Source organism: Pseudophryne corroboree, chromosome 6 (genome assembly GCF_028390025.1).
Source record: "Pseudophryne corroboree isolate aPseCor3 chromosome 6, aPseCor3.hap2, whole genome shotgun sequence".
NCBI classification, from domain to species: Eukaryota; Metazoa; Chordata; class Amphibia; order Anura; family Myobatrachidae; genus Pseudophryne; species Pseudophryne corroboree.
The window spans coordinates 165,798,170-165,812,806 of NC_086449.1; the positions used below are offsets into that span (position 1 = coordinate 165,798,170).

The window sequence follows — 14,637 nt, forward strand, 5'->3', positions numbered from 1 at the left end:
CCTATAAGTTAAATGCAATACAAACTACACCTGGCCAGTGATACAATTAAAAGCACAAACTCTCATATAAAACAATTATATAATAATTAGGACAATGCATTTGCTGAATATTATTAATAGCCTGTCCATATGTAGAAAAGCAATGGCTAGTATAATGCAGAAATATTAGGATGTAAATTTTCCCAGCTCACAATGAATCCAAATCTGTATTAGTATGACTTGTTAGTATTCTATATATAAATGAGTGTGTATTGATCTGTAGTTCAGATTATATTTTATATGAAATGGTTATCTGGGTTCAGCGTTTCCTCACATATCTAATTATATATTTTTCTACTGATGGTTCCAGTAATCCCTCCTACTGTAGCAGTATCTCCCAGATAAATTGTTTTAAACTGAGGCCAGTACCCGGCTTTTTTGTTGATTTGTTGTTTTTTAAAAATGAAAATAAATGTACTTATCAGTGCAAGTTTTAGCAAATGACCAGGTCCGCTGATGGGCGTAATGGTCCAGATAGGAAGGTATTCCCTCCTGCTTCAGTTGGCCTTGTTCAGGGTTGTCAAAGCCCCTCCTCTGCTTCACATATACGTCTACTCTACGGAGGACCGCAGTTGTGGTCATGGATTTAGCTTTGGGTGGACTCAGGGGCCCATAATATTTGCGGTTATTTCCCCTAAAACACCCGCTTCGGGGGTTAGCCGCAAATATTAAGTATCCCTGGTTACTAAAGGAGAGACCGCAGTAGATATCTTCGGTACCAGATTCGATACATACATTTCCTCAGCAGCCACATCCCCCATGGGTTTTTATGGTGAATGCGATGCTGCCAGATGTATCAGTATCCGGAATTATTATTGTTATCCTTTATTTATATAGCGTCACGAGGGTTCCGCAGCATCCATTACAGAGGTCAAAATCAAATAAGCAAGACAATAAACAGTGACTTTGGGGTATATTCAATACCTGTCTGATCCTATCCGACGGAAACCTTTTACATTGATTCAGAATCCAGACATTACCCTCCGCGATATCACCCACTCTATCCGTTACATTTGCAGAGTCAGGTCCTCTGGGGATCTGGGCGCGGCTGTGGCTGGAAGGCACTTCTGTGACATCACGCGCAGAGGAGGCTCCGGGGCTCAGAGAGTATGCGGCGCAGGGAGGGCTATGAAAGCCTTCCGCTGCGCAGCTTTCATACACATCTATGCCAGTGGCCGCAGCAGCTTTTGTTCTACCTGCACCGCGGCTAGGGAGTGGGGATTGTTGATACCAGAAGGGGCAGGCGGACTGGCAGCAGGACATAGAATGCTGCAGTAAAAGGATTTTTTGTTTTTCCCTATCTACAACGCAGAGACTTGCTGCAGATGCAGTGGCATACCCTCCAGCTGTACCTGTTTGGCAGGTACAGTACCTTTCTTTTATGGTCTGTACCAATTTTTGGGTCTCCAAACTTCCATTGAAAGTATAGGAAAAGGGGCATGGCCACAACACTGTACCCGTGGCCACGCCCCCTTTTCGAATTTGTCCCGATTTCTATGTGTAAATTGTTGAAGGGTATGTTGCATACCCTCCAACATTGTACACGTAAAAACCGGTACAAACAAGGAAAGGGGGCGTGGCTGCGGGTAAAGGGGGGCGTGGCCACGCCCCCTTTCCTATACTTTCAATGGAGATGCAGTGAGTAAAAAATCGATACAAAGCCCTTTTTGGCCGGTAATGACCTTAAAAAAACGGTACTGTACCGGCCAAAAAGGTACAGTTGGAGGGTATGATGTTGCTGCAGATGCAGTGGGCCTATTTTGGGGTGTGGAGCTGGAGCTGCAGCGCCATCAGCCCCAGAGCCGGCCCTAACCAATATGATGCCCTAGGCAAGATTTTGGCTGGTGCCCCCTAGCACCACCGCTGGTTCTGCCTCTGACCTTGCACCTCTTTCCCAGCACCATCACCCCTCACCCATAGCAGTCCTTGTACCCCCTATATATATATATTTTTTTTTTATGATAAACTTTGCAGTCAGATTTACTAGAACCATTACGGAAACAAGGTACAGTTACCCCCTATATTTTAAATAGGAACAGTTCGCACATTTGACGCACAGCCCAAAAAGGGGCATCTTCTTGCTGGCAAGGGGCATGGCCACACAATAGTAACCCCAATTCCAATTACGCCACACAGTGCTGCAACTTTATTCACATTTGATCTTGCGATAGTATCCATAAATCAGATTACATCACACAGTAGTATCACTTTACCTTATAAACGTTACTCCTCACAGTAGAGCCCCTTATTCACATTACATCACACTGAATTGCTCCTTATTCACATTACACCACACCTTATTGCTCTTTATTCACATTAGACGACACAGTAGTGCCCTTTCTATTTGCAACGCCACATAGTAGAGCACCTTATACACATAATGCCACACATTAGTAATGCATTTATACACAATTCCACACAGTAATGCCCCTTACACATATGAGACACATTAATGTCCTTATAAACATAATGCACCTCACACATTATGACAACCTTTATTAATGCCCTTTTACACATAATGTCCCTTACACATATGCCGCACATTATTAATGCCCTTGGAGGTCATTCCGAGTTGTTCGCTCGCAAGGCGATTTTAGCAGAGTTGCTCATGCTAAGCCGCCGCCTACTGGGAGTGAATCTTAGCATCTTAAAATTGCGAACGAAGTATTCGCAATATTGCGATTACACACCTCGTAGCAGTTTCTGAGTAGCTTCAGACTTACTCGGCATCTGCGATCAGTTCAGTGCTTGTCGTTCCTTGTTTGACGTCACAAACACTCCCAGCGTTCGCCCAGACACTCCTCCGTTTCTCCGGCCACTCCTGCGTTTTTTCCGGAAACGGTAGCGTTTTCTCTGACGTCCTAGTGGATGCTGGGAACTCCGTAAGGACCATGGGGGATAGCGGCTCCGCAGGAGACAGGGCACATCTAAAGAAAGCTTTAGGATCACCTGGTGTGCACTGGCTCCTCCCCCTATGACCCTCCTCCAAGCCTCAGTTAGATTTTCTGTGCCCGACGAGAAGGGTGCACACTAGGGGCTCTCCTGAGCTCTTTGTGAAAGTTTTAGTTTAGGTTTATTATTTTCAGTGAGACCTGCTGGCAACAGGCTCACTGCATCGAGGGACTAAGGGGAGAAGAAGCGAACTCACCTGCGTGCAGAGTGGATTGGGCTTCTTAGGCTACTGGACATTAGCTCCAGAGGGACGATCACAGGTTCAGCCTGGATGGGTCACCGGAGCCGCGCCGCCGGCCCCCTTACAGAGCCAGAAGAGCGAAGAGGTCCGGAAAAATCGGCGGCAGAAGACTTTCCTGTCTTCAGATAAAGGTAGGCGCACAGCACCGCAGCTGTGCGCCATTGCTCTCAGCACACTTCACACTCCGGTCACTGAGGGTGCAGGGCGCTGGGGGGGCAGCGCCCTGAGACGCAATAAATCGATAGAAAACCTTTTATGGCTAAAATAAATGCATCACATATAACTCCTGGGCTATATGGATGCATTTAACCCCTGCCAAAACATACAAGAAAACGGATGATAAGGACGCCGAGAAAGGGGCGGAGCCTATCTCCTCAGCACACTGGCGCCATTTTCCCTCACAGCTCAGTTGGAGGGAAGCTCCCTGGCTCTCCCCTGCAGTCACTACACTACAGAAAGGGGTTAAAAAAGAGAGGGGGGCACAAATTAGGCGCAGTATAAACAATACAGCAGCTATAAAGGGAAAAACACTTATATAAGGTTATCCCTGTATATATATAGCGCTCTGGTGTGTGCTGGCAAACTCTCCCTCTGTCTCCCCAAAGGGCTAGTGGGGTCCTGTCCTCTATCAGAGCATTCCCTGTGTGTGTGCTGTGTGTCGGTACGTTTGTGTCGACATGTATGAGGAGAAAAATGATGAGGAGACGGAGTAGAGTGTCTGTAATAGTGTTGTCACCCCCTGGGGGGTCGACACCTGAGTGGATGTACTGTTGAAATTGCGTGACAGTGTCAGCTTTGTATAAAAGACAGTGGTTGACATGAGACAGCCGGCTACTCAGCTTGTGCAGGTCCAGACGTCTCATACAGGGGCTCTAAAGCGCCCGTTACCTCAGATACAGACGCCGACACGGATACTGACTCCTGTGTCGACGGTGAAGAGACAACCGTGATTTCCAATAGGGCCACACATTGCATGATTGAGGCAATGGAAAAAGTTTACACTCTTCTGATAATATAAATACCACCAAAAAAAGGGGTATTATGTTTGGTGAGGAAAAACTTCCTGTAGTTTTCCTGAATCTGAGAAATAAAATGAGGTGTGTGATGATGCGTGGGTTTTCCCCCCGATAACAATTGATAATTTCTAAAAAGTTATTGGCAGTATACCTTTTCCCGCCAGAGGTTAGGGTGCGTTGGGAAACACCCCCTAGGGGGGATAAGGCGCTCACACGCTTGTACAAGGGCTCTACCCTCTCTGGAGATGGCCGCCCTTAAGGATCCTGCTGATAGAAAGCAGGAGGGTATCCTAAAATGTATTTACACACATACTGGTGTTATACTGCGACCAGCAATCGCCTCAGCCTGGATGTGCAGTGCTGGGTTGGCGTGGTCGGATTCCCTGACTGGAAATATGATATCCTAGATAAGGACAGTATATTATTGCCTATAGAGCAATTAAAAGATGCATTTCTATATATGCATGATGCACAGCGGAATATTTGCCGACTGGCATCAAGTATAAGTGCGTTGTCCAATTATACCAGTAAAGTGGTCAGGTGATGCGGATTCCAAACGGCATTTGGAAGTATTGCCTTAAAAGAGGGGATGTACCCCAGGTCGCCTCTCAAAATAAGACGCCGTATTATCAGGCGCAGGCCTGGTTGGCAAGCGGACAAAAGGGTTCCTCTTTTCTGCTCGTGACAGAGGGAGAGGAAAATGGCTGCAGAGATCAGCCAGTTCCAAGGAACAGAAACTCTTTTCCGCCTCTGCCAAGCCCTCAGTATGACGCTAGGGCTTTACAAGTTCAGGCACGGTGGGGTCCCGTTCTCAATGAATTTCAGTGCGCAGTGGGCTCACTCGCAAGTAGACCCCTGGATCCTTCTGGTAATATTTCAGGGGTACAAATTGGAATTCGAGACGTATCCCCCTCGCCGTTTCCAAAGGTCTGTTTTACCGACGTCTCCCGCTGACAGGGAGGCAAGTTTGGAAACCATTCACAAGCTGTATTTCCAGCAGGTGATAATCAAGGTACCCCTCCTGCAACAGGGAACGGGGTATTATTCCACACTATTGTGGTACCGAAGCCAGACGGCTCGGGGAGACTGATTTTAAAATCTAAAATCTAAAATCTTTGAACACTTGCATACAGAGGTTCAAATTCAAAATTGAGTCACTCAGAGCAGTGATTGCAAACCTGGAAGAAGGGGACTACATGATGTCTCGGGACATCAAGGATGCTTACCTTCAGGTCAAAATTTACCCTTCTCACCAAGGGTATTTCAGGTTATGGTACAGAACTGTCACTATCAGTTCGGACGCTGCCGTAGGGATGGTCCACGGCACCCCGGGTCTTTACTGAAGTAATGACCGTAATGATGATATTCCTTCGAAGGAAGGGAATTTTAGTTATCCGTTACTTGGACGATTCCCTGATAAGGGTAAGATCCAGGGAACAGTTGGAGATTGGTGTAACACTATATCAGGTAGTGTTGCGGCAGCACGATTGGATTCTCAATATTCCAAAATCGCAGCTGGTTCCGACGTCTTGTCTTCTGTTCCTAGGGATGATCCTGGACACAGTCCAGAAAGAAGGTGTTTCTCCCGGAGGAGAAAGCCAGGGAGTTATCCGAGCTAGTCAGGAACCTCCTAAAACCGAACCAAGTCTCAGTGCATCAATGCACAAGGGTTCTGGGTAAAAATGGTGGCTTCCTACGAAGCAATCCCATTCGGCAGATTCCACGCAAGACTTTCCAGTGGAACCTACTGGACAAATGGTCCGGGTCGCATCTTCAGATGCTTCAGCGGATAACCCTGTCACCGGGGACAAGGGTATCCCTCCTGTGGTGGTTGCAGAGTGCTCATCTTCTAGAGGGCCGCAGATTCGGCATTCGGGACTGGGTCCTGGTGGCCACGGATGCCAGCCTGCGAGGCTGGGGAGCAGTCACACAGGGAAGGAATTTCCAGGGCTTATGGTCAAGCCTGGAGACATCTCTTCATATAAACATTCTGGAACTAAGGGCCATTTACAATGCCCTAAGTCAAGCGAAACCCCTGCTTCAGGGTCAGGCGGTATTGATCCAATCGGACAACATCACGTCAGTCGCCCACGTAAACAGACAGGGCGGCACGGGAAGCAGGGGGACAATGGCAGAAGCTGCAAGGATTCTTCGCTGGGCGGAAAATCATGTGATAGCACTGTCAGCAGTGTTCATTCCGGGAGTGGACAACTGGGAAGCAGACTTCCTCAGCAGACACGACCTTCACCCGGGAGAGTGGGGACTTCACCCAGAAGTCTTCCACCTGATTGTAAACCGTTGGGAAAAACCAAAGGTGGACATAATGGCGTCCCGTCTAAACAAAAAACTAGACAGATATTGCGCCAGGTCAGGGGACCCTCAGGCAATAGCGGTGGACGCTCTGGTAACACCGTGGGTGTACCAGTCAGTGTATGTGTTCCCTCCTCTGCCTCTCATACCAAAAGTACTGAGAATCATAAGAAGGAGAGGAGTAAGAACTATACTCGTGGTTCCGGATTGGCCAAGAAGGACTTGGTATCCGGAACTTCAAGAGATGCTCACGGACGAACCGTGGCCTCTACCTCTAAGAAAGGACCTGCTCCAGCAGGGGCCTTGTCTGTTCCAAGACTTACCGCGGCTGCGTTTGACGGCTTGGCGGTTGAACGCCGGATCCTGAAGGAAAAAGGCATTCCAGATGAAGTCATCCCTACCCTGGTCAAGGCCAGGAAGGACGTAACCGCAAAACATTATCACCGCATTTGGCGAAAATATGTTGCGTGGTGGGAGGCCAAGAAGGCCCCTACAGAGGAATTTCAACTGGGTCGTTTCCTCCATTTCCTGCAAACAGGACTGTCTATGGGCCTAAGAATAGGGCCCATTAAGGTTCAAATTTCGGCCCTGTCGATTTTCTTCCAAAAGGAACTGGCTTCAGTGCCTGAAGTTCAGACATTTGTAAAAGGGGTACTGCATATACAGCCTCCTTTTGTGCCTCCAGTGGCACCTTGGGATCTCAATGTTGTGTTGAGTTTCCTAAAGTCACATTGGTTTGAACTACTCACCACTGTGGACTTAAAATATCTCACATGGAAGGTGACGATGCTGTTAGCCCTGGCTTCAGCCAGGCGTGTGTCAGAACTGGCGGCTTTATCATATAAAAGCCCTTATTTAATATTTCATTCTGACAGGGCAGAATTGAGGACTTGTCCTCAATTTCTACCTAAGGTGGTTTCTGCATTCCACATGAAGCAACCTATTGTGGTACCTGCGGCTACTAAGGACTTGGAGGATTCCAAGTTGCTTGACGTGGTCAGGGCCCTGAAAATATATGTTTCCAGGACGGCTGGAGTCAGAAAATCTGACTCGCTGTTTATCCTGTATGCACCCAACAAACTGGGTGCTCCTGCTTCTAAGCAGACGATTGCTCGTTGGATTTGTAGTACAATTCAGCTTGCACGTTCTGTGGCAGGCCTGCCACAGCCAAAAATCTTAAAATGCCCACTCCACAAGGAAGGTGGGCTCATCTTGGGCAGCTGCCCGAGGGGTTTCGGCTTTACAACTTTGCCGAGCAGTTACTTCGTCAGGAGCAAATACGTTTGTAAACTTCTACAAATTTGATACCCTGGCTGAGGAGGACCTGGAGTTCTCTCATTCGGTGCTGCAGAGTCATCCGCACTCTCCCGCCCGTTTGGGAGCTTTGGTATAATCCCCATGGTCCTTACGGAGTTCCCAGCATCCCAGCATCCACTAGGACGTCAGAGAAAATAAGAATTTACTTACCGATAATTCTATTTCTCGTAGTCCGTAGTGGATGCTGGGCGCCCATCCCAAGTGCGGATTGTCTGCAATACTGGTACATAATTATTGTTACCAAAAAATTCGGGTTATTGTTGTAGTGAGCCATCTTTTATAGAGGTTTCTCTATTATCATGCTGTTAACTGGGTTCAGATCACAAGTTCTACAGTGTGATTGGTGTGGCTGGTATGAGTCTTACCCGGGATTCAAAATCCTTCCTTATTGTGTACGCTCGTCCGGGCACAGTATCCTAACTGAGGCTTGGAGGAGGGTCATAGGGGGAGGAGCCAGTGCACACCAGGTGATCCTAAAGCTTTCTTTAGATGTGCCCTGTCTCCTGCGGAGCCGCTATCCCCCATGGTCCTTACGGAGTTCCCAGCATCCACTACGGACTACGAGAAATAGAATTATCGGTAAGTAAATTCTTATTTTTTCCCACACGCCCATAAAACGGCCTGTTTCCGCCCAGTAACACCCATTTCCTGTCAATCACATTACGATCGCCAGACCGATGAAAAAGCCGTGAGTAAAATTACTAAGTGCATAGCAAATTTACTTGGCGCAGTCGCAGTGCGGACATTGCGCATGCGCATTAAGCGGAAAATCGCTGCGATGCGAAGATTTTTACCGAGCGAACAACTCGGAATGAGGGCCCTTATACACATAATGACACACATAGTGCCCCTACACATTTGCTGCACATTATTAGTGCCCTATACACATAATGACACACATACAGTAGTACCCTGTTACACATATGCCGCACATTATTAATGCCCTTATACACATAATGACACACATAGTGGCCCTTTACACATATGTTGCACATTATTAATGCATTTTTACATGACACACATAATGCTCCTTACACATATTCCGAACACTACTGCACAACCAACCCACTCACATGCACACAGCACTCACACTACCACTAACACTGTGACCTCTGCCTCTGCTTGGATACAGATGTGTCCTCATAAATCTTGCATCAATGCTAACGTTGGGCACTTTTTTTTAAAGAAAATGCCTCTTATTTGCATTGGTATGTGGCTAGGATGCACAAGCAGCTTCTGCTGATTAAAATGATATGCAGCATGCCTATATACTGTGTGAGACTGTGGCTGTATCTGCACATAAAATGCTACATACAGAATATAGGCATGCCGCATATCATTTTAATCAGCAGAAGCTGCTGATGCCCCTAGGCATATCAAATGCCCTAGGCAATTGCCTAGTTTGCCTATGCCTATGGCCGGCTCTGATCAGCCCCATTGTTAATCCTGCTCTGGATTGGATGTAACCTGTGTGGGAGGGTGTTTCTCGCCCAATCAGCTGTGGACTTGGTGTGATAGACCTGCTGCTATCCCAATGAGAGCTCCTAGCTACGCCCAGCGTTATCCACACAGCCACAGAGTGACAGATCTGGGCTATTATATAGGAGATAAGGGCCAGTGAGGCTGGAGAAGACCTAACATCCATCTATTACAATCGGCAGTGCATTATCTCATATATAGTGACTAGAGCACTATAATCAGTAGATCCTTTTCTAAGTGTAATCTTTCTATTTGCAGATCCTCCAGTTGCAGCTGCAGTAAGATCTCACTTTCTAGACTGCCCAGACGCTCACAGCGATTACTGCTTCCATGGGACGTGCAGGTTTCTGGTGCAGGAGGCAGAACCAGCCTGTGTGTAAGTTACCTACATCTTCTCATTCTGTATTACTACCATTATAGTAATCACTTTTGGTGATTGATAACATTGTATGTGTAGGATCTCTTGGGTCAATCATAGGGGCCAATTCAAAGCAGCTCGCTAAGGGGCATTCTTCACTCGCACGACAATACAGCACCTATTCCAGACCCAAGGATCTGCTTACCTCACTTTATGTATTTAGTGGTACTGGCTGCATGTCTGACACGCAGGAAAGTTGAGTGAATCAGGCACCATGTGGCACCCGGGATTCAGCATATGTTTGTGCTGAGCGGATCCCCCTTGCACTATATGGTCGGTGCTGCAGCCGCCGCAGGTTAGATTTTTATAGTAACTCGAATTGATACTTTTTCAGTGTTCTTCTTGCTATTTCAGCAGGAAGTTATTAGTTGATGGAGGAAGGGGGTTTGTTTTATTTTTTTACAGTTCTAACTATGCATTATACTTTAATATGGTTTAATATAAAGCTACACTGGAAAGTCCTTGTTATACCCCTTTTACAGAACCAGCATCTAACACGGGTTATTGCACATGAGTGTGCATAACAAGTGTTGCTGTGCGGTGTAAATGGGCCCAGTTGGAATAATTTATTTATTTATTATTCAGGGTCTAGTGACCCGGTATTCCAACTCGGGTAGCTTGCAGGGTTGAACACGGGTTCAACTCGGCAAGCTGTGCCGTGTAAACGGGAAGCTGGGTCGCATCGACCCGGCTCCCGTTCACAGTGTATGTATGGGCGGCGCTTGGAGATCATCTGATCTCCAAGTGCCACCCCTACCGCATCAGTGTGCCGGGTTGGAATCTACGGTGGGAAAGGGGTCTGAGGTGGGTTGTGCCCGGGAAGCCCACAGGTCAGGCTCCCAGGTGCGGCCCGCCTCAGTTGGTATAAAAGATGTAATGGTGATAAAATATGTAATGGTGCTGAAAGACAGGAAAAGTATTTAGGCAAGAGGTGCAGATATTTCTAAAGATTCAGTTCCTGGTAAAGAAAATTATTTTGCAATATCAATAGGTGATGCGTAACATTCCCCTTAAAGCTACAGTACACTATAATCACTGAGGCAGGAGTGCAACACTGCTCATCTCCCATATCAGCGCTTGGCTGGTCTTCTCAGCGGAATAGCTCAGTACAGCACACACAGGTGGTCATTCCGAGTTGTTCGCTAGCTGTTTTCGGTCGCAGCGCAGCGATTAGGTAAAAAAGTGGCACTTCTGCGCATGTGTATGCGGCGCAATGCGCACGCGCAACGTACTTTCACAACAGCCGATGCAGTTTCACACAAGGTCTAGCGACGCTTTTCAATCGCACTGCTGGCCGCAGAGTGATTGACAGGAAGTGGGTGTTTCTGGGAGGTAACTGACCGTTTTCGGGGAGTGTGTGTAAAAACGCAGGCGTGTCAGATAAAAACGCAGGCGTGCCTGGGGAAACGCGGGCGTGGCTGGCCGAACGCAGGGCGTGTTCGTGACGTCAAAACGGGAACTAAATAGTCTGAAGTGATCGCAAGCTAGGAGTAGGTCTGGAGCTGCTCAGAAACGGCACAATCTTTTTTTGTACTCGCTCTGCGATCCTTTCGTTCGCACTTCTGGTAAGATATACTACCAGAGGGCGGCGAATTAGCGTTTGCACGGCTGCTAAAAGCAGCTAGCGAGCGAACAACTCGGAATGAGGGCCACATTCCGAGTTCTTGCTGTTAATTGCATGTGTTTTATTCTGTCTCCACAGATGTCTTCAAGGCTACGTTGGTACACGCTGTGAGCATGCTGACCTCCTAGCTGTTGTTGCCGCAAATCAGAAGAAGCAAACCATCACTGCACTGGTGGCGGTGTCAGTGGCAGCCACAGCTCTGCTCATTGTGGTCTGCATATTAATGCAGTAAGTAAGAAGGCTGCGTTACCCTCAAGCTCTGTTATCCTATAATGCAGTGAGACTACAGTCTGAGCACAAAGTCTACTTGCAATGTGCAGATATTCACACTTACTATTGGGAACTCTGATATATATATATATATATATATATATATATACTGTATGTATGCATGTATATATATATATTGTGTCTGCCGGCCCAGCAGTTGGATAGATTCATCAGTCAATAACTGGAACATGTTATACATTGACCAGATAGTTGTGTATACAGTACCTTGCGGTTTCATTTAATGATGACATTGTAAATGTAAGGTATAATATACTGACATCAAAATTTCAGCACGCAAGAGAAATAAAATAAAATCCAAGTGCAAATATGTGTCTGCACATCTTACATTTCCATATATTTGACATTACACATATCTAACACATAGATGTAGCGCTGCAACAGGACGCAGTACACCATGTGCAGGCTTCACCCCTAAACCCGCGATGCCAAGATGTCACACCTAGGGGGGTGAGGCTTCCCAGTCTGGTATGTAAAACACTGCCTGGATCATCCGGGCAGCTCCACAGGCTGCAGGGTGCCTACCCAGAGCATCCGTTGTAGTAGCACTATCGCCTATCTCAGGCACCCTGCAAGCCCCATACACTTGCCTTAGGGCAGCAACGGTGCCAGCCCCAGGACCCTGTGTCCTGTGCGACTGAACTGCTCACGTACCCCTAGTTACGGCCCCGGATGTGTCTGGTCCAAAAATGCTTCAGCTATCATCAGTAAATAATAACAAGCATCCATCTTTGGTAAGCAATTTTTGTTAAAGATATGTGTAGCCCAAATGAAGCATTTTAAAGGGGCGCACATAACTCCTGCCTGTACGCTCTGCTATACTACATTTACCATGTACGCCCTTGATCTGCCACTCTTAGCGTAGGGGGCTGCAAGTGAGAGACATGGCAAACTCAAAACCCACATGGCATGGATGTCCACATTGCCACTGACCAGACACATTTTCATGCAGCTCAAATACACTTGCACCCAACTCTAATCCCCACTTCTGTATAGACCATATACCAGCTACTACTAGCACTGTACTTATTAATCTGGCTGTAGCTGTGGGCTTCATAGTGACCCTCTGTTCATAAGTGTCTCTTCTTTTTTGCAGCTGCTGCAGATGGCGAAAACAGTGTGAGTGGTGTCGGGGAGCTCTATGCTGGCATGAAAAGCCGGGCGGCCTCTTCAAAGGGGGAGCTTCCTGCTGCAAGACAGAGACAGGTAACTAGGGGGCAAGGTGCCATATTGCTTTTCACATTTACCCATATGTTTTACATAGGAAGTAAAATACAGTTGTGAGCTAATTGGATATTAACATCCTCGGCCTATCGGTTATCACCAATCATTATGTACATCAGGGACAGGCAGTAGTCCTTAATTATTACACACTGTGCAGGAATATCCTGAAGCATCATAAAGAACCTCAACATACTTGTTAGTTTCATGGGTTTCTCAACTACCCGCTACTGTTTGCCAAGCTGTTTTTCCCGCCTGTGCTCGTTTTATAGAGCACCAGCAGTACATCCGTCCCAGGTCATAAAGTGGAAACAGCATGTTCTATAGGATGAAGCTTGGAAACCAGGGAGGTCCAGGGTTTTCGGGGGTGAAAAGGGCAAACCAAGGCCATAAATCTGTGGCCGCCCGCCAGATATAGTTTAAAATCAGTGAACAGCCGCTCTGAAAGGTTCCAGTATCCATTAGAGGAACGTTTAACTGCCGTCATGAAAAGAACGCAGCCATTGTGAGGCTGGGACGTGCACAGAGTCACTTTGTGTCTTACAGAAAGATGTGGAAGGAGCCCTATCCCGTCTGAGGTTCTGCTGTATGCTCAAATCATCAGAGCTCAAATGTTTTTCTCTGCTCAGCCAAGTCACACCTGCTGTTTTCCAATGTTAAAAGTGTGGATGAATGGAAGAAATACAAATTAGCTCCTAATTCGCAGGTCTTCTACCATAAATGGTTGCTGGATCAAAAGAACTAAAATGTAAAAAAAATAGGTATAACACATGAAAGTTATTCCAGATATATCTACAGTCATTTATAAAAACTGATGTATGGAAAAAAGATGATATATCACATACCAGCCAATCAGACGTCTAAACTATCATAGAGAAATGACATGTTATTCTGCTGCCTTATGTATCAGGTGTTGCGTTGCCTCTTAAGGTGGGAACACATGGCACGGTTCCCTGAATGACACGTCGTGCCCGGTGGGGTGCCGGTATCGGCAAGTGCATACACACTTGCCGATGCCAGCAGCAATAAACGGTGGTGGGAGGGGAGGGGGGGACAGACAACCCCAGAACTTCTTGCATGTTCAAAAGATCTGGGATGGTCGCTAGCATCCCACAGGTGCGCGCGTCGCCATCAATATCGTACATACACACAGAACGATGTACATGTGACATTCCATTTGATCAGGAACGCCCGCATCGTGGCTGTAATCATTCCATGTGTACCCACCTTTAGGGGTAAATTTACTAAAGGTTCTTTAAAATGAAAAGATTCTGTCTATCATTTTTTAGGATGCAATAGAGATATGAAACACAGAATCATTTTTCATTTTTAGAACCTTTAGTGAATTTTCCCCTTAGAGTGTAAGCTCCTTTGGACAAGACCATCTTTAACTTCTGTTTCAAGTCATTATATTTTATTCACGATCCCCACAATATCCACCCCTATGAAAGTTAAGGAAAGAGAAATGCTTTGTAAATAAGGCCTATAATAATACAATATGATGGTGTTTGTTATTAGAATAGAATGGTGAGGAACACTGACAATTGCATTTTTGTTAGTTGTCACTGTAACAGGTGACACCCAAAATGCCAGGCTATAATTGTTTGCCTGGTCCCACAAATTGGGCACAGAAATCTGTAAAGCATCCCTTGGGGTGAATCAATGAGAAATTATATTCTGTGTTCATTTTAAATGAAAGACAGTGAAAAGATAGATGATGCTTGGGATATGT

General features: G+C 46.5%; 1 protein-coding gene across 1 annotated transcript in view; it reads left to right on the plus strand.

Moving 5' to 3' along the window:
- Positions 1-14,637, plus strand: part of TGFA (transforming growth factor alpha) — an 86,174-nt gene that overhangs the window by 62,878 nt on the left and 8,659 nt on the right. Inside the window, exons 3-5 of the mRNA XM_063932083.1 lie at positions 9,613-9,730; positions 11,475-11,624; positions 12,781-12,890. Coding sequence (XP_063788153.1) covers positions 9,613-9,730; positions 11,475-11,624; positions 12,781-12,890 — 378 coding nt within the window. The remainder of the gene's footprint in view (positions 1-9,612; positions 9,731-11,474; positions 11,625-12,780; positions 12,891-14,637) is intronic.